Source organism: Anabrus simplex, chromosome 10, assembly GCF_040414725.1.
Source record: "Anabrus simplex isolate iqAnaSimp1 chromosome 10, ASM4041472v1, whole genome shotgun sequence".
Lineage (NCBI taxonomy): Eukaryota > Metazoa > Arthropoda > Insecta > Orthoptera > Tettigoniidae > Anabrus > Anabrus simplex.
Window position 1 is genome coordinate 111,184,146 of NC_090274.1, and position 18,800 is coordinate 111,202,945.

General features: G+C 39.3%; 1 protein-coding gene across 1 annotated transcript in view; it reads left to right on the forward strand.

Moving 5' to 3' along the window:
- LOC136881833 (uncharacterized) overlaps positions 1 to 18,800 on the forward strand; it is a 185,978-nt gene that overhangs the window by 123,781 nt on the left and 43,397 nt on the right. Inside the window, exon 6 of the mRNA XM_067154268.2 lies at positions 11,965 to 12,186. Within this exon, the coding sequence (XP_067010369.2) occupies positions 11,965 to 12,186 (222 nt within the window). The remainder of the gene's footprint in view (positions 1 to 11,964; positions 12,187 to 18,800) is intronic.

The following is an 18,800-nucleotide window of genomic DNA, read 5'->3' on the forward strand; positions in this document are numbered from 1 at the left end:
CCCTCACCTTCTCCGCACATCTCCTTGACTGTAACAAATGTCCCGGTCTGAGAGAGGCCCGCCTCTCCCTTCAGGGGAGGAATGAAAACGTTTAGTAGTAGTATCTGTGGTGCCATTGTTATATGTACGGTACCGTAGCACACTTGTAGGAAGTTTGTACGAGTGACAGCGGCTGTTAGTTCTTCTGGGGCCAAAACGTACAAGCAGAATGACATCTGATATTTGTGTCATATTAACGTGACCATAGACACGTGCTAAATCATCATTTGAATGTGGCTGTCTTAATAAAGGAAATACCGAGAATATGAGTTCTTGATAGGGATTTTCAAGTAAGTTATTTTGCTATTTTGTACAAGTAATATTTTTTCCACTGGAAAACCAGTAAGTAGCAGAAACAACACCAAGGTCACGTGCGATATCAACAATTGGAGGTTTCGGTACCTTCAGGGTTTCCCCAATAACAACAAAAAGCTAGTCAATTGCGTATATTTATATCGTGTGGATGTGGAAGCCGTGACCGCAAGTTCATCAGTCAATTTTACAGTAAAATTTGTTCATCTTTGGCGTACCCTATGTTAAACTCAGTGTTTATGATAATTTAATTTCGTATGGCTATTTCTAGCCGAGTGCAGCCCTTGTGAAGCAGACCCTCCCATGAGGGTGGGCGGCATCTGCCATGCGTAGGTAACTGCGTGTTATTGTGGTGGAGGATAGTGTTTTGCGTGGTAGTGTTATGCGTGGTGTGTGAGTTGCAGGGATGTTGGAGACGGCACAAACACCCAGCCCCCGGGCCATTGGAATTAACCAATTAAGGTTAAAATCCCCGACCCGGCCGGGAATCGAACCCGAGACCCTCTGAACCGAAGGCCAGTACGCTGACCATTCAGACAGAGTTTATGATACTATGCCTGGTCACTTGCGAGTAGAGCACAACGCTCTGACACAAACATTAATTTCTATTTTACCTTCTGCCTCACGTACGACTGACGAGCGTGTAGTGTGCACTGTGCAAGTCTGTTGTTCGTTGACGCAGACAGGTGAAGGGATCGACATTTCTTTCGAAGACGCCGGGTTGTGCATGTGAATTTTAATTTTATTTCACACTTGAAGTATAAACAATATTCAAGAATCGTAGAGAAAAGTATTAAAATGAAAGAAAGCCAACATTTCTCACGCAACATAAATTTATAGCAAAAAATGTAGCTGACAGCTAAACTAAAAATTTTGTAGCAAATTAGTTTTCAAAATAGCTAGAACTAGCTATAAAATATCTAAATTGGCAACACTGGTGTAGCTCTGGTTAGCTCCTGTATAAAGAATGTAGCGTAGATCTAGTAAACCATATATTCATTCAACTTAGTACTGAAGATATTGCACTGATTCGTAACATTCTCTTTGGTGATTGTTCTCGACGTCCGCCTCTGTGGTGTAGTGGTTAGTGTTATTAGCTGCCACCCCCCGAGGCCCGCGTTCGATTCCCGGCTCTGCCACGAAATTTGAAAAGTGGTACGAGGGCTGGAACGGGGTCCACTCAGCCTCGGAAGGTCAACTGAGTGGAGGGGGGGGGGGCGTCGATTCTCTCCTCAGCCGTCCTCGAAGTGGTTTTCCGTGGTTTCCCACTTCTCCTTCAGCAAATGCCGGGATGGTATCTAACTTAAGGTCACGGCCGCTTCCTTCCCTCTTCCTTGTCTATCCCTTCCAGTCCTCCCATCCCCCCACCAGGCCCCTGTTCAGCATAGCAGGTGAGGCCGCCTGGGCGAGGTACTGGTCATCCTCCCCAGCTGTATCCCCCGACCCAGAATCTGAAGCTCCAGGACACTGCCCTTGATGCGATAGAGGTGGGGTCCCTCGCTGAGTCCGAGGGAAAAACCAATACTAGACGGTAAACGTATAATAATAATAATAATAATAATAATAATAATAATAATAATAATAATAATAATAATAATAATCCTACTCTTCAACTCCGTCCTGGAAAAAATGATACAAGAATGGCGCAAACAGAAATAGGTCCTCAAAGTTCACCAACCGATCACTTTAGGCAGATAAAAACTAGCGAGAGATTGCCCAGCATTTGCGGACGACCTAGCAATACTAACCCGAGACATTTCAAGAGCCCAAAATCAGATTGAACTCCTGAAAGAAACTGCGGAGAAAGTCGGCCTTCAGATATTTTTTGAAAAGACAGAATACATGACCTGCAACAAACATGCAGCAAAATTCATGGAAAAAAATATGGCAACATTTCAGGAAAATGGACTCGAAACAAAAGCCAATGAAATTAGATGCCAGAAGATGGAAACTTCACATCATTAACCCAAAATATCTATGACAAAAAATGTATTTCCAAGCATACAAAACTGAGACATTACAATACAGTCATTAAACCAGAATGTCTTTATGGATCGCAGACTATAATTTCGAACAGGAAAACAGACATTGAAAAAAGTGAGAAAAAGGATTTCAAAATCATAAGAAAAATTCTAGGCCCGAAACTCACCAACGGACAATACCAACTTAGAGGCAGACAGGAAATCAAACAACACACAAATATTCTCAGTGATATTAGAACACGCAGGCATACAGACTTACCAAACAAATAGTCGAATTCTATGAAAACAGGAGTAAGGCTAAAACAGACACAATGAAATGAATCGGCGAAACTAAAACCGATCAGAAACAGGCAGGAATTACACCAGTTGGTGTCCAAAAGAAGGTAATCATCAGATCCACAAATGGCAAGTTGACCAAGACTGGAACAACCTGGTCTGAACACAGAAAGGAAGCCCACAGAAAAAGAATGAAAGAAATATGGGCACAGTGGAAGGCAAATGCACGCCTCTTTGCGTAGTCTTAATGGGCTTATTCGCATATAATAATAATAATAATAATAATAATAATAATAATAATAATAATAATAATAATAATAATAATAATAATAATAATAATCCGCCTCTGGTGTAGTGGTTAGGGTGATTAGCTGTCACCCGGCGGAGGCCTGGGTTCGATTTCGGGCTCTGTCACGAAATTTGATAAGTGGTGCGATGACTCGAACGTGGTTCACTCAGCCTCGGGAGGTCATCTGAGTAGAGGGGGCTTCGATTTCCACCTGTGCCATCCTCGAAGTGGTTTTCCGTGGTTTCCCAATTCTCCTCCAGGCAAATGCCGGGATGGTATCTAACTTAAGGCCACGGCCGCTTTCTTCCAGCTTCCTTGTTTATCCCTTTCGATCTTCCCTCCAGGTGAGACCGCCTGGGGCCTGTTTCATAAAGCTTTCTTTTTTTTTTGCTAGGGGCTTTACGTCGCACCGACACAGATATGTCTTATGGCGACGATGGGATAGGAAAGGCCTAGGAGTTGGAAGGAAGCGGCCGTGGCCTTAATTAAGGTACAGCCCCAGCATTTGCCTGGTGTGAAAATGGGAAACCACGGAAAACCATTTTCAGGGCTGCCGATAGTGGGATTCGAACCTACTATCTCCCGGATGCAAGTTCACAGCCGCGCGCCTCTACGCGCACGGCCAACTCGCCCGGTTTTCATAAAGCTACAAGTCCACAAGTTACAAGTAATTTTTCATACAAGTTGTTGGAGAAAACGTAATTCCTGTTTCATAAAAGCACTTGTAGGTACAAGTGAATTTATACAAGCTACAAGACTTGTCAACAAGTCAAAATTCATGTTGTGTTTCATAGATACTTGTAAAGTACAAGAACTTGTAGAAAATACCATTTTTCTTTCAAGTTGTTTGAGACATGTAAGGTTGAATACAAGTCTGTGTAATTTGATGCTAAATACTCAATAATCAATTAGTTTTCAAGCTTTATGTTCATTTTCATGTGGGACATGGATTTGTTATATAGTAGTAGCGATGGTGATAACAGGGGATGGACAAAGACGTAAGAGAACTTTCAGAAGTAGGGTTAACATGGCTTTCACAAGCTTTTATGAATACAATGAAAGATTTAGAATGAGTTCAGTAAAACTGGAGTCACTCCTACAAGAGGCAGGTAATCAACTTCAACATGCATCTAACAGAAACTGTGCTCTGTCCTCAAAACAATAGTTACATTACAATGGTTAGGAAATGGATGGCAATATCATGCAGTAGGTGATATGCTTGGTTTATCAAAATCTAGTGTGTGCAGAGCAGTTCATTCTGTTGTAAATGCAGTGAATATCGTCAAGTTTCCCACAGTTGTTGACTGGCCAGAGGAAACTGGCCACAGAGTTCGAGAGTTCCATGCTATTGCTTGTATGCCTCAAGTATGTGGACATATTGATGGAACACTAATAAACATTGATGCTCTTGTGAACGACTTTATTGATAGACGTGGGAACCAGTCCATAAGTTGCATGATAGTGAGTGGACCAAATCTTAAGTTTTACTGTGCAAGTGATAAGTGCCCTCTAAGCATGCATGATACATGCATACTAAGAAACAGCACTCTTTCTTAACGCTTTGATGCTAGTTGGTGTCCATTTCCAAGTGCTATTCTTCTTGGTGATTCAGGGTACCCACTTAAAGAATGGCTCATTACACCTGTCTTGGATAATGTAAATGACCCTGCAGTTATGCGGTTTAATAAATCTCATAAGTCAACAAGACGTATAATTGCAAATGCCATTGAGATCTTGAAAGAGAAATTTCCCTGTGTGAGTCATCTTAGAGTCAACCCTACTTCTGCAGCTAATATTTTTATTTGTTGTGTTACACTTTGTAATGTATCAAGAGAACTTCAAGGTCAGAATATGATGAACATAGAACCTGTTGAAAATGAGGAAGATGAATCAGATTTTGACTAGGGCCTATGTTCCGCAGAATAATATAAAATTATTATTTACAAAGTTGTATACCATGATAACCAAAACTTAAAATTTAAGTGATAAGAATGTAGGTCTATGTGACGATATATATTTTAGTACTTATAACAGTGGTCTTCTTTGAATTATGCAAGACATCTTTAATATGTAACATCTATATTGTCTGTGATAAGATCCAGAGATAAGACGATATTATGAATATTCCTCAACTCTCCAACTTTATCTTCTTTCGTGAGTGAAGGAGAGAAAGCTCCTAACAAAATTCCTTCTCATCCTTGATTTTATTCAGGATTAAAATTGTGTTTGCAATTTGTTGTTGTTTAGAACTACTCATGTTTGACTGCACTTGGCTATCTCATAGAAATGAGCTGACTTATATGACTTGTAGTGAAATGTACCAACCTTACAATTGTAGACATTTTGTTTATGAAACAAAAATTTCCTACAAGTGTAGGAACTACAACTTGTAGACTTGTAGACTTGTAGCTTTATGAAACAGGCCCCTGGGCGAGGTATTGGTCCTCCTTCCCAGTTTTCCTAGTTGTACCCGCCCGACCCAAAGTCTCACATCGCAGGACAATGCCCTTGAGGCGGTAGAGGTGGGATCCTTCGCTGAATCCGAGGGAAAAACCAACCATGGAGGGAAAACGGATTAATAATAATAATAATAATAATAATAATAATAATAATAATAATAATAATAATAACTACCTTTTGCAGTTGATGTAGCATTTTTCTCTGCTTCTTTAGTCATGGCTACAAAGCAAATTGTCCACCTCAAGACACAGACGGAAAAAGCAGGCCTCCAGATCTGTTTGGAGAAAACGCAATTCACAACTAGGGGGCGGATTTCTATGACAAGTCATATTTTTTCCCTTAACATTATATCTTCTAGTCTCGTATTTTCAACACGTTTCCAAGCATGATAATAAAAATTAAACAGGTTTTATTGGTCATATAAATACATATTTAGGCTTTCTTAAGTTTTACGGCATATTTTGAACAAAATATCATTATAACGGCATATATTGGTAATTTTCATTTGAATTTCGTTTTATAAAAATCAGAATAAGCTCTAGAAATTATTTTTCAGGATAGACTGGAATATACTACTGAAGAACCATTCTAAAGTAGTGTATGGAATGTTTCTAACAGGTAGGAGCTATTGTTTGCTACCTGGATCCATTCCTGGAAACCGGGCTATTGGTTACACGGAAGCAGAGGTAATTCTGCAGTTATTTGTCATTGTTGTTATCTCTCTCCTTCGTCCTTCCGTCATCCCCCTTCAACAAACTGAACGACCTTCTTCATTAGGGAGCTTCAGTCATTCAGTTCCTTTCAATATGCCTAAAACGAAAGTCTCAATTTGTGGGAAGTTGCGAAGTTTTGTTCGCGAGTTCGGTGAAAACACATTCAGTACGGATGGAGTGATATTATTCTGTAAATCGTGTGAGGTAAAAGTTACTGCCGAAAAACGCTTCTCTGTGCAACAACACTGTAATACTGTGTAACTAGATATTTTGCACTCGAAAATAGGCAACGTCTGCTATTCGAAACCCCGACATCAAGTTCACAGTGTTCACAATTTTCACAAGATCTCTGCAAGATGATGGTTTCGTCTAATATTCCTTTAAAGAAACTTAATAGCCGAAGCTTCAGACAGTTTCTTGAAAAATATACAAAGCATCCTGTTCCCAACGATTCTATTCTCAAGAAGGACTATCTGATCGCTTGTTATGAAGAGATGTTGGATATAATAAGGCGTGGCGTGGGAGACAGTAAGATATGGGTTTCAATAGACGAGACCACAGATGTGGATGAGATATGTAGCAAATATGATCGTTGGCACGCTGAAGGAAGACCGGCCTGCAGATACGTTCCTCCTGACATGTGAAGTGTTATAGAAGACAAATCATTCCACCATTGCAGTTCTCTTCGCCAATTCAATGAATCTGCTGTGGCCAAACGGGGCAAAGAGAGAGCACAGCCAAGGGACTTAAAATGCTATACCCGAAAATGATACATGTGACATGTCTTGCACATGACTTGCATAGGGCAGCTGAAGAAGTTAGAAGTAGCTACGCTGGAGTTGATAAATTAATATCGAATTGTAAGAAAGTGTTTGTCAAAGCTCCACTTCGCATTCAGAAATTTCAAGTAGAAGCACCTTCAGTACCTCTACATCCCAAGCCAGTTATAACGCGATGGGGAACTTGGCTTGATGCCACATTGTACTATTGCAAAAAAGATGTCGCGGAGAAGATCGTGAAGTCTTTTGATCCTGCAGAATCGTCCTCCATAAAAACCACTCAAGATTTATTTTCAAGCACTACATTAAAAGCGGACCTGGCTTACATAAAGTCCAATTTTAATTTTTTATCTGGAACAATCACGCAACCGGAAGTTTCAGGTGCAGAACTAAGCGATGCACTGGATGTTGTAAAGTGCATTGAACAGGAATTAAAGCATGCAAAAGGAACAATAGCATCTAGGGTATGTAGAAAATTAGAAAATGTCCTGGAAAAAATAGCGGACTTGTGTACCTGCGAGGAATAAGTGACATTCTTTGTGGAAACCCTTCATCTGCAGATTTCCAGGAATTTCCTCCAAGTGATTTAACTCTATTCAAGCATCGTGTGATGTCGAAAGAAGTTTTTCTCGCTACAAGACGATGAAATGGAAATGGCGTATGGCTTCTGGTGCCGGGAGTGTCCGAGGACATGTTCGGCTCGCCAGGTGCAGGTCTTTTGAATTGACTTCCGTAGGCAACCTGCGCGTCGTGATGAGGATGAAATGATGATGAAGACAACACATGCACCCAGCCCCCTTGCCAGCGAAATTGACCAATGATGGTTAAAATTCCCGACACTGCCGGGAATCGAACCCGGGACCCCTGTGGCCAACGGCCAGCACGCTAACCATTTAGCCATGGAGTTACAAGACGATACTACGCGACAACAGGAGGGGATTCTCATTCAACAATCTACAAGACGATACTCAGCGACAACAGGAGGGGATTCTCATTCAACAATCTTAAGATGCACGTGGTCATAAATTGCAACAATTCTGATAATGGAGACTAGATCAGGTATGAAAGTTTAATTCAATCAATCAATCAATCAATCAATCAATCAATCAATCAATCAATCAATCAATCAATCAATCAATCAATCAATCAATCAATCAATCAATCAATCAATCAATGCTGATCTGCATTTAGGGCAGTCGCCCAGGTGGCAGATTCCCTATCTGTTGTTTTCCTCGCCTTTTCTTAAATGATCGCAAATAAATAGGAAAATTATTGAACATCTCCCTTGGTAAGTTATTCCAATCCCTAACTCCCCTTCCTATAAACGAATATTTGCCCCAATTTGTCCGCTTGAATTCCAACTTTATCTTCATATTGTGATCTTTCCTACTTTTAAAGACACCACTCAAACTTATTCGTCTACTGATGTCCTCCCACGCCATCTCTCCACTGACAGCTCGGAACATACCACTTAATCGAGCAGCTCGTCTCCTTTCTCCCAAGTCTTCCCAGCCCAAACTTTGCAACATTTTTGTAACGCTACTCTTTTGTCGGAAATCATCCAGAACAAATCGAGTTGCTTTTCTTTGGATTTTTTCCAGTTCTTGAATCAAGTAATCCTGGTGAGGGTCCCATACACTGGAACCAAACTCTACTATGTTTTGTGTATAAATTAAAACTGATTGAATATTGAATAGTGAAAGTAACTGTAGTGTTTTTGTCTTCCACAGAGTCCGTCCTTACCTAGGAGTATGCAATGTAACCTTAACGAGTTCATGAAATATTCATCATTTTAGTTGATTTTGGGTTAAAGATTTCAAAGAATTAAAACTTTTTAAACTCTAAATTAATTGCAGCCTGTAGCAATCGTAATAAAATTGTTTCTATGTAACGTAGATGCTATTGATTAAGTCATATTTTGAATTTTATAGCTCATATTTTTATGTTTTTTAGGTCATAGAAATCCGCCCTTATTCATAACTGTTGGCGGGGATTCTGTGGAACGCAGAGGTGAAAGACGGTCAGAAGATTATTTAAAACCTTAAAATTAGAGCTATATTTCTTTCTCATATTTTTTCTTTTCAAAAGTTAGACTTTAAAAATTCAGGTACCAAAATTTAGCTCACAAGCTTTAGAAAATCAGAAACTTCCACTAATAACAAATTAGCAAGCTTAAGCTTGCACCTCCCTACATGAGCACATTAACAAACAGTCCAGGAGACGGGTCTCCCAATTTCTTTTACATCTACAAGGAGAGCGTTATTAGTCTATCAATTTACACTTAGGAATCTATTTTCAAAAATTTCCAGGCCTATCAAAGGCACAACCTACATTTTACAAAATCAAACAGTATTCACTGCCTTAAATGCTCAACAGTCTGATATCTTTACCATGAAAGGAATGAGATAGAGTTTAACAGGGGTAGCGAGTACCCATTCTACATGGCCTTTGGTAAAAACAAAAGGTTAAAGTTACTGCCCAAAAAACATAATGGTGAGGAGGCAGAGATTCGCGCTTCTTTAAAATTTAAATGAAATGCTTAAAACCGTATTTGGGCTTGTGGCCCGACATTACAGAGGCTAAGCCTATACTACGCAGGTGACTAGATGACGAAAAATATTTAGATTACAGAAATTACAAGACAGGAAAGGTTACAAAATCACAGTCACCTCAAAATTAAGTTGAGAAGGAATACGAGAGGGTAGCTCACTCTCTATTTCCTGATTTCGGTTAAGTTTTTACGGCTTGGTTGAAATTTACATTTAAGAAAGAAAAGTTACATTACAAAAGGTTTGAAATCTTCCCCTCAAGCTAGCTTTGAAAGAGAATCAAATGTTAAGCTGGAGCTGCCATTACTTTGAGTTGGTGGACCTCGCGAAGATGGACGAGGCGGCCCCCCGCCTCCGTTACGAACACACACTTAGACTAGAGCGACCACTAAGACAACCTGAGCCGAAAATGTGCCAGCTTTTATAGCCGCGGGTAAATTTCCAGAAAACTCTGGGCTAAGGCCCTGACACCCCCCAGTTCTTATTGGATAATCAAATAAATACCAGAAGGTTCTGATAGGCAGAAAAATAAATGTACAAAATGTTTCATTGGCTAACATCATAAATGGGCGGGAGGAGATAGAAGTGTTGACAACTTTTGAACATCAAAAAACGAAAACGACACATTCCAGTTACCTTTACATACAAAATTTATCTAGAATTTGAATAGTTCATCTTCACACCAGAGGGCACGACATAAGCTTTATAGTAGCGATATCTGTTGAGAAATGTCCAAACTTCTTGTAAGTTACTAGTTGTTTCAAAGTTTACTCAAGTACAATAACTAACATCAAGACAGCACCAAGAGAGCTAAAAGTAAACCATGGGGCATTCTAACGGACAGATACGCTTAAATATCTTGGGGAGTGGATAGAACCAAACATCTCTGAAAAAGAGGCTCCTTCCGCGGTTCTAACTCGTTTAATGATTGCCTTGTCTCGTCTGATGGAAGATCGGCTCTTGAAATCCTTATACAGTCACAGTGCTAATATTAAGGCGTTGCATATTCAAATGGCTCTTGCTCTCCATGGCGAAGCCACGAAAGTCCCCAGGCGTCATCATGATTACATGAAACGTTTAGCCTCTCGGATTATTTCCGCATCTACTTCCGGAACCATTGTTGTACCTATTCATGAAAACAAAGAACTAGTATGAAAGTCACGTCAAGACGCTGACAATAACGACTTACTATTTTGAATGGAATACTTTTCGGAGGCGTTGTGGTTACTGAAAATATTACTATGACGAACCATAATAGGTATAAACAAGGTTTACACGCAGTTGACTGCCAACAAATGGCAAAGATTATACCTAATTCCACCAGAGGCACGCACTGCCTTACCAGCTTCTCCGTGCTAAACCTTGTGGACAGAAACTTTTATTTAGCATGCATGCTGTATGGTGAATACTCATCTCTCAAGATTACGGACTTTTAAAAATAAAATCCTCCGGGAAATGACAAGAGCTCCACTCCTGAGATCTGGATACGAACCGAACTTATTAGATCCCAGGTAAATAAACAGTCAAGATGGCCAAGTCTAGAATCCTCCTCAGTCAATCTACCGACCTTGGCATCCTACTCTTAAAATGGGTCGTAAGAACCAAGAAGCCGAACACTCGTTACGAACATCGCGGCCCTTGGCTAAGTTACGACCTGTTTTAACCGGTTACCTCCCCATTTTTCGGCCTATTCCAAATTAAAACAAGAAATCACTAAACAATTCCATTTAATGCCCCCCTCCTTGAAAAGACGCGTTTGTTAGGAAGCGACTCTTCTTCTTCTACTCCAATCCAAAAAATTAGAATTTTAACAGTTTAGAGGAGATGGGGTTTCATCTCTGACATAGAGGTACAGTTTTCCTTCCATGACAGATCGCTGTTCCCCGCCAGTGTACGTGATAGACTCATCGGCATTTCGCGCAAAAATATGAGTAGAAGTGTATAGTTTTCGCCCTGGGACTGTCATGTGCAAGCTCTCAAAAAACAAAAACAAGCAAACAAAAACAGGTTCCTAAAAATCACAGGAATAGAACCAGCTTTTGGGTGGTTAGGCCGTGTGCATTATGCGGAGTTTCGTCCAGACGTGCCATTTGGACTCATCAGCTGGAATGGCACGCCCCTCCAGGACTCTGCTTAGCAGTGGCAGACCAAACTGTGTGGCCCTGCCGTGTTAGCAAATCAAGTTTGCTAACCTGCTAAAGGAGAAATGACTTCTCCGTTTAAAAAATGCTCCCCCATTGGAGATACAATTTCAAAAAAAAAAAAAAAAGGCTTTCACAGCCGCAGATCTTAAAATCACAGGAATAGAACCAGCTTTTGGGTGGTTAGGCCGTGTGCATTATGCAGAGTTTCGTCCAGACGTGCCATTTGGACTCATCAGCTGGAATGGCACGCCCCTCCAGGACTCTGCTTAGCAGTGGCAGACCAAACTTTTTTTTTTTTTGAAAAACAGGTTCCGTCTTGCGTCAGTCGTAGAAACTACTGTATCAGTTAACTTACCACCTTCCTCATGTCAACGCCTCAATTTGTAATTGAAGTAAAACAGTATGAGTGTTGTGTTTGCAGGACGTCCTCAGCCAGTTCCCCGGGAAGGCCATCACCGCGGAGCTGCCCAAGCTGCCCCGCCCGGAGATCGGCAAGGTGCGTACGGACGTGATCTTCGGCACCCCGACCGTGTTCCACCCGATACTGAGCCCTCCTAAACGGACCATGCCGGGCAACGAGGTCATCCGGCGAGTGCAGAAGTATGTGCTCACCAACAGGGTGCGAACGGGCGAGTTCTTCAGGGTAAGGAAAGTTCATAAATAAATAAATAAATAAATAAATAAATAAATAAATAAATAAATAAATAAATAAATAAATAAATAAATAAATAAATAAATAAATAAATAAATAAGTTAAGAAATTAGTTAATATTAAGTAAGCAACTAAATAAATAAATAAATAAATAATTATCATTTCGACTTTCACGGCCCGTTTAACTATTCATGATGTATATTTTTGGGCTTATGTCGTGTAATTAATTATAAAAACACACACAACGCGTTTCGAAAGGAACCTTGCCTTTTTTCATCAGGAGACACAGAGAAATGAAACGACGCATAACAGGTTGCTACCTATTATTTGAACCATTAGAGAGTAATGCTTTACTGTTGCCATTCGTTGTCTTTATCTGGGGCTAAAATGGCGTCCCGTTTCATCTTAGGGCACCATTTCTTGTTCCTGTTCCTTGTTGCTTTCTCCTAGCAACCTATTATCCGTTGTTTCATTTCTCTGTGTCTCCTGATGAAGAAAGGCAAGGTTCCTTTCGAAACGCGTGGAGTGTGTTTTTATGATTAATTACACGGCATAAGCCCAAAAATATACATCATGAATAATTAATTAATTAATTAATTAATTAAGTAAATAAATGAAGACTTTCATGCCGAAATGTTGTGGTCGCCATGTTTTAAGCTTTTCAGGAGAAACGAAACATTGTTTTGTAATGCAGCAATCATAGCAAGCTGAATTCCTACACTGAGTTAATCAAACATTTTTATTTATTCGTTATGCCCAAATAAGGAGCCCGTTTGAACTTATTAGCAGTTTTTTTTAATTCTCTTCCCAATATTTCTTCATCCTCTCGCTGTGTTCCTTTTTACGTTCTTCCTGTGTTTAGTAGGGTGGGCTTTACAGAATTAAGATTCTGAATTTTATTCTATCTTGAATGGTTTCTTAACTAATGCTAATTTCATTTAGGTCTCCACTGATTTTTTTAGCCAATTATTGTGATTTTTCATTGATAAGGTTAAGTTTAAAATTTTCTTTGTGACCCTACTTAAGTGAATATAAAATTGCAATCGCCGTTTTCTGATTGTATCTGTAGCAAGCTGAATTCCTACACTGAGTTAATCAAACATTTTTATTTATTCGTTATGCCCAAATAAGGAGCCCGTTTGAACTTATTAGCAGTTTTTTTTAATTCTCTTCCCAATATTTCTTCATCCTCTCGCTGTGTTCCTTTTTACGTTCTTCCTGTGTTTAGTAGGGTGGGCTTTACAGAATTAAGATTCTGAATTTTATTCTATCTTGAATGGTTTCTTAACTAATGCTAATTTCATTTAGGTCTCCACTGATTTTTTTAGCCAATTATTGTGATTTTTCATTGATAAGGTTAAGTTTAAAATTTTCTTTGTGACCCTACTTAAGTGAATATAAAATTGCAATCGCCGTTTTCTGATTGTATCTGTGATTTTTTCTGTAACTTGATAGATTTCATGTGATCTCTTTTTCATTCAAATTCCATTTTCTCACTTTGGTCATAAGATTATCCTGAGCATTTTTCTTGCTTGTTTTTCGATCATCTTTATTCGATATTTGTCACCAATTATAACAGTTTAAGATACATCAAATGCCTCTGTTTTAACTACTTTGTTATAATTATTTAACTTAATTTCCGGGTTGAACCGTGTTGTACTTGTACGCATATCACGTACAGTTTGCCGACGTTTCGAATACATTGCAGTATTCTTTGTCAAGGCGACTGAAATACCCCTACTCGATCCGAGGTAATCAGTCTCCCGCTGGATCAGTCGCCTTGACAAAGAATACTGCAGTGTATTCGAAACGTCGGCAAACTGTACGTGATATTCAGACAACTACAACACGGTTCAACCCGGAAATTAAATTAAATAATTCTTCACACCGTGGAAGCTTCACTTCTAAGATACTGTGTTATAATGTTGTAATTTTACCTTTCTTCATGTCGTTCTTTTATTGTATTTGTTACAAGTAATTCTGTATGCATTTTGAAGCTAATAAGCTTGCTGATTTAACCCTGCTGGTTCGATAATTTCACCTAGATACTTAAATTTGTCTACTTCAGCGATAGTTCCAAATTTGTTGATTAACGGTTGACTGCTGAAACCTGATCTAGTCCCTTCCATATACTTTGTCTTTTCATAACAAATTTGGAGTCCTGTTTTGGCTGCTATTTCATAGAGTTTTTCTACAGACTGGATTGCTTCCTGTCTATTTTTGGATAGGATAGCAATGTCATTAGCAAATACTAGGCAATTAAGATCAGTTTCTTTTGCAGACATCTATCAATATTTATACCTTTTAGTTTCATTTTGCCATATCCTAATCACTGTGTCCAGAACTAAATTAAACAGCAATGGAGATTATCCATCTCCTTGCCTGACTCCTGTTTTGATTTCAAATTTCTGTCATGTTTCAATTTGACTACATTTCGAAACGCTGTAAGTCCATCGCCTAGTGCAAGTCAGAACGTTGGTAAGGTCATGTTTACATTCATAACCTATTATAAATAATTATTTTGTTAAACTAAAGACTAATGGGAACTTCGAATACTGCTGTTTACTCACTGTTTATAGGAGCAATGCATTTGAAATACTAATCCTGAAATAAATGAAACAAATACAATTGTCTCAGAATACTAACGGAAACTCATTTTCTTTTCTGTTACAAGTTTGTTAGTAATACTTCTCTGCTAGGTTCCTTGCACGACGTTGGACTGTCCTTCATTAAGGTGAGGTAATATGTATTTCTTGACGTAACCAGTTACGTTTCCCACAGCAAATACAGTAGAGACAATACGCGACACTTCTGGATTTAGCCGTGTTAAAATGGGAGACAATTCGCAAGTGGCGCTCCTAGTGGCGTGACCTGAAAATTCACGCTAAATTCAAATATCATTGGAAATGTATATACGGAAAGGGATAAATAAATTACGTCTAGAAGGAAAGTGTTGCTAAAATATTAACTTCAAAGTTGTTAAAGCAATTCTGAATACATGGTTATTATTTAAAGACTGAAATTAGACATTTAATCAAGATGTGAAAATAGACTGCTGTGAAAGGGCTTGATCTTTCAATTATGCATTACTTTTTTAGCTTTAGCATACCTGCCTGAACTTTCACGGCTAGTTTTGTCTTTTTTCTCATTTAAAAACATTGTACATCACATTAGCACACTTGTCAATAAAAATATCGGCACATTCCTTACACACATGATTCAATGAATTTACACTTATGAGCTGGACAATTTTCCTTTTAATTTGAAGCCTACTAACAGAAAGAAAATTTATAAATTTAGCCGCAGAAACATTCAAAATTTTCCTACAAACAATACTTGCCATTACATTACGGTAAAGCAAATTTGTATCGTCATCACATTTCTTAATCCCCCATATTTTCTTCAGTGCTTGACAACGCATTACGGCATTCCAAATGGGGTAACTTGGAACACAACCAGCCACACACATATGCATATGCATTTTCCTGAATTAAATCAAAACCCACAGATCACACCTACAACACATCGGTATTGAGGTTAACTGCTGCACTGTTCAATAAAATAAGCTTATTATATTTTAAGCCAGTTAAAATATGGGTCGCGCAGGTCAGACGTTTAGGAAGTAGACCTTTTATAAAAATATCTTTGTAACTGGAAGAATATATATGCAAACACAATATTTACTTACATTTTCTTGTCACGAGGGAAACAGAAGAAAGACCGCGAATTCTACTGCACTTCATCGTTATTGCAGCCAAACGCAGCACTTATCTTTCCACTCATATTAGCAGGAGATATAAAGGAATGACACACGCTACTATTTACTTATGTCAAATTAATGTAAACGCATAAATAACCCCAAAAACTTCACAAACAAATACACGTGCTCTTATGACAGAATCAGTAACTCTCACGTCACTCCGTAGGACAGAGCTCTAATCGCTGTCCCTTGATATCTCGCAGAGTGTCGCGTATTGTCTCTACTGTATTTGCACACAGTGAGCCATCAAAGGTCCATAACATCAGTCCGTGATGGCATATCAGCTGATTTCCAATCAACTTTAATTGCAGAAAACCTAAACCCCGATCAACTTTTTCCAATTTACTGATTATAAAAATAATTTCGTGTGGCTATTTCTAGCCGAGTGCAGCCCTTGTCAGGCAGACCCTCCGATGAGGGTGGGCGGCATCTGCCATGTGTAGGCAACTGCGTGTTATTGTGGTGGAGGATAGTGTTATGTGTGGTGTGTGAGTTGCAGGGATGTTGGGGACAGCACAAACACCCAGCCCCCGAGCCAATGGAATTAACCAATTAAGGTTAAAATCCCCGACCCGGCCGGGAATCGAACCCGGGACCCTCTGAACCGAAGGCCAGTACGCTGACCATTCAGCCAACGAGTCGGACATTTACTGATTGAAGATCCGAGAAGGAAATAAATCTGGCAACAGTGCAATTAGTGACCACTGCCGCGTTGATTAGTTAAGGATGGTGTCCATTCTATCCTCTTTGGGTCTAGCAGAGACATCAACGTGGCAGTGAATCAGGGAACACCTGATCCTGATCGTGTTTCAGAAAGGTGAAAAAAAGAGCTGATTTTGAGACTTTCGTTTGATTTCATTAATTTTCGACAATATGAGTGATATCCCTAGTAAGAAAGTGAGAGGGGCACTTTTTTCATCGAACGATAGAGCCCTCTTACTTAATATAGTTGAGGGATACTTGCATATAATTGAAAATTTAAAAAAACCGGATGCTGTGTGGGCAAAACGGAAAGAGACAGCTTGGAAAGAAATTGCTTCTGATTTCAATGACTGACGAAAAGGCCACGATCTACTGCACGATCGGAGTATGGCACGGTACAAAAAATTACAAAAGAATAAACAAGCGTGCTGCGGATAGGTTGAAGTTTTTTCACGTTGGCTTATTAATCCTAAAAAGTCTGGGTTTACATGGATATTAATATGGCAGATATAAGAATTTTTATTTCAAGGTTTGGTTTATATAAATAAACTAATTAACTCGTTCCATGTTCAAGATTGAGGTTATATATGAAGACAATAAATACGGAAAACAAAATAGTACGTCACTTCAATCGCACTTTCTTCACGAACTGGAATTTATTTATGATTGAAGCGTTTAGTCAGATGTATTTAATGAAAGAAAAGAATCCTTGAGTTTAAAGACTGCAAGCACTGACTGGAGAATCAGTGCCTAATCAGCATGAATTTGCTGGTCAAATCTGATGGGAGATTGATCATCGATCAAACACTGATTGCTATTTCTGGAACTCACATAGGATGATTGTCAATCAAACACACATTGACTGGCTTTTCTGAAACCGGGCATAAGAGCTTTAACAGCACTTCAGATAGAAAACGTAACTACAATATCCAAAATGTGCAGCGAGAAGAACACAATGGCAAAACAGCACATAGGTTATAGGTGCAGATGGAACATACAACGTTCTGACTTACACCACTACTGACCTTCACTTTTCACTCACTTGGAGAAGTACTATGTACATCAGCTTTTATAAAGCGAAGCACTTACAACCCAAGCGAACGTGTTTCACCCCCCTTTGGTACTTACAACGTTTTGGCATGAGAGTCTTCAAATACGTTAATGTGTGAGTGCTGCTGGACTTTTGGCTTGCAGATAAGAAACACAAACGTAGAAGTGATTACGTAAATAACCACTTGCGAAAAATAAAACATACACAAGTGGAATACTTCACTGGAAACATACTTGCTTTTGAAAGCTAAATAATCAAGTACTTTCTGAAGCAGAGAACTGCTCTTTGACAAGGAGCTATACATATCATTACAGGAACGTAGACCACGGCTACTGAAACTCAAAAAACTGCAAGCAAGTCCCCAAGGGACACTTGTTAATTATAGGATCTGTGCTGCTCCGAATCATTCGTTATAAAATAGGTCAGATAACTCGTCTTGATGTTCACTGTGCTTCGACCATTTGGACGTATGTGTATCTTAACATTTTCAAGCGATCTTGCTCGAGATAGTTCAACATACAGTTAGCCGTGGTTGAATACTGGTTCGGGTAAGTAGACACCCACTTTTTCAAGAGTTTGTCCCTGCACTTTATTACCGGTAATAGTCTTCCAGAAGGCTAGTCGAGTTAACATCTTCCCGCCTGTGCGTACGTCGATGTTTTCTACTAGGAGCATGCAAGTTATTAGGAAAGTTCTGCCATCTGTCGAGTATATTTAGAAGCTGGGGAAGGTCTGAGAATCAAAGAGTATATATCACGGAATACTATTCTTCCATGATCAGAGCAAGTGTACACTCTCTGGCTTGACAGGTAGTAATCAAACATGGCTGCCTGCAGTGACATTTCTAAGGATGAAAATCACATACATCAGAATATTAATTAAAGTGTTAGTCGCTTAGAAACCTGCTAACTACAGAATGTATTGCGGGTTAGGGTAAGACTTTGCATGCAATTTTATTGGAGTGGTCATTCAATGATTTGATTTTATGATTACTCAAAGTTGAGTGTGCCCTGAGACCTACGGTATCAATGTCTCATGATTCGCCGGCAGGTAATTTTTGGGAAAAAACAAACAAAAATGAAGCAAATCTGT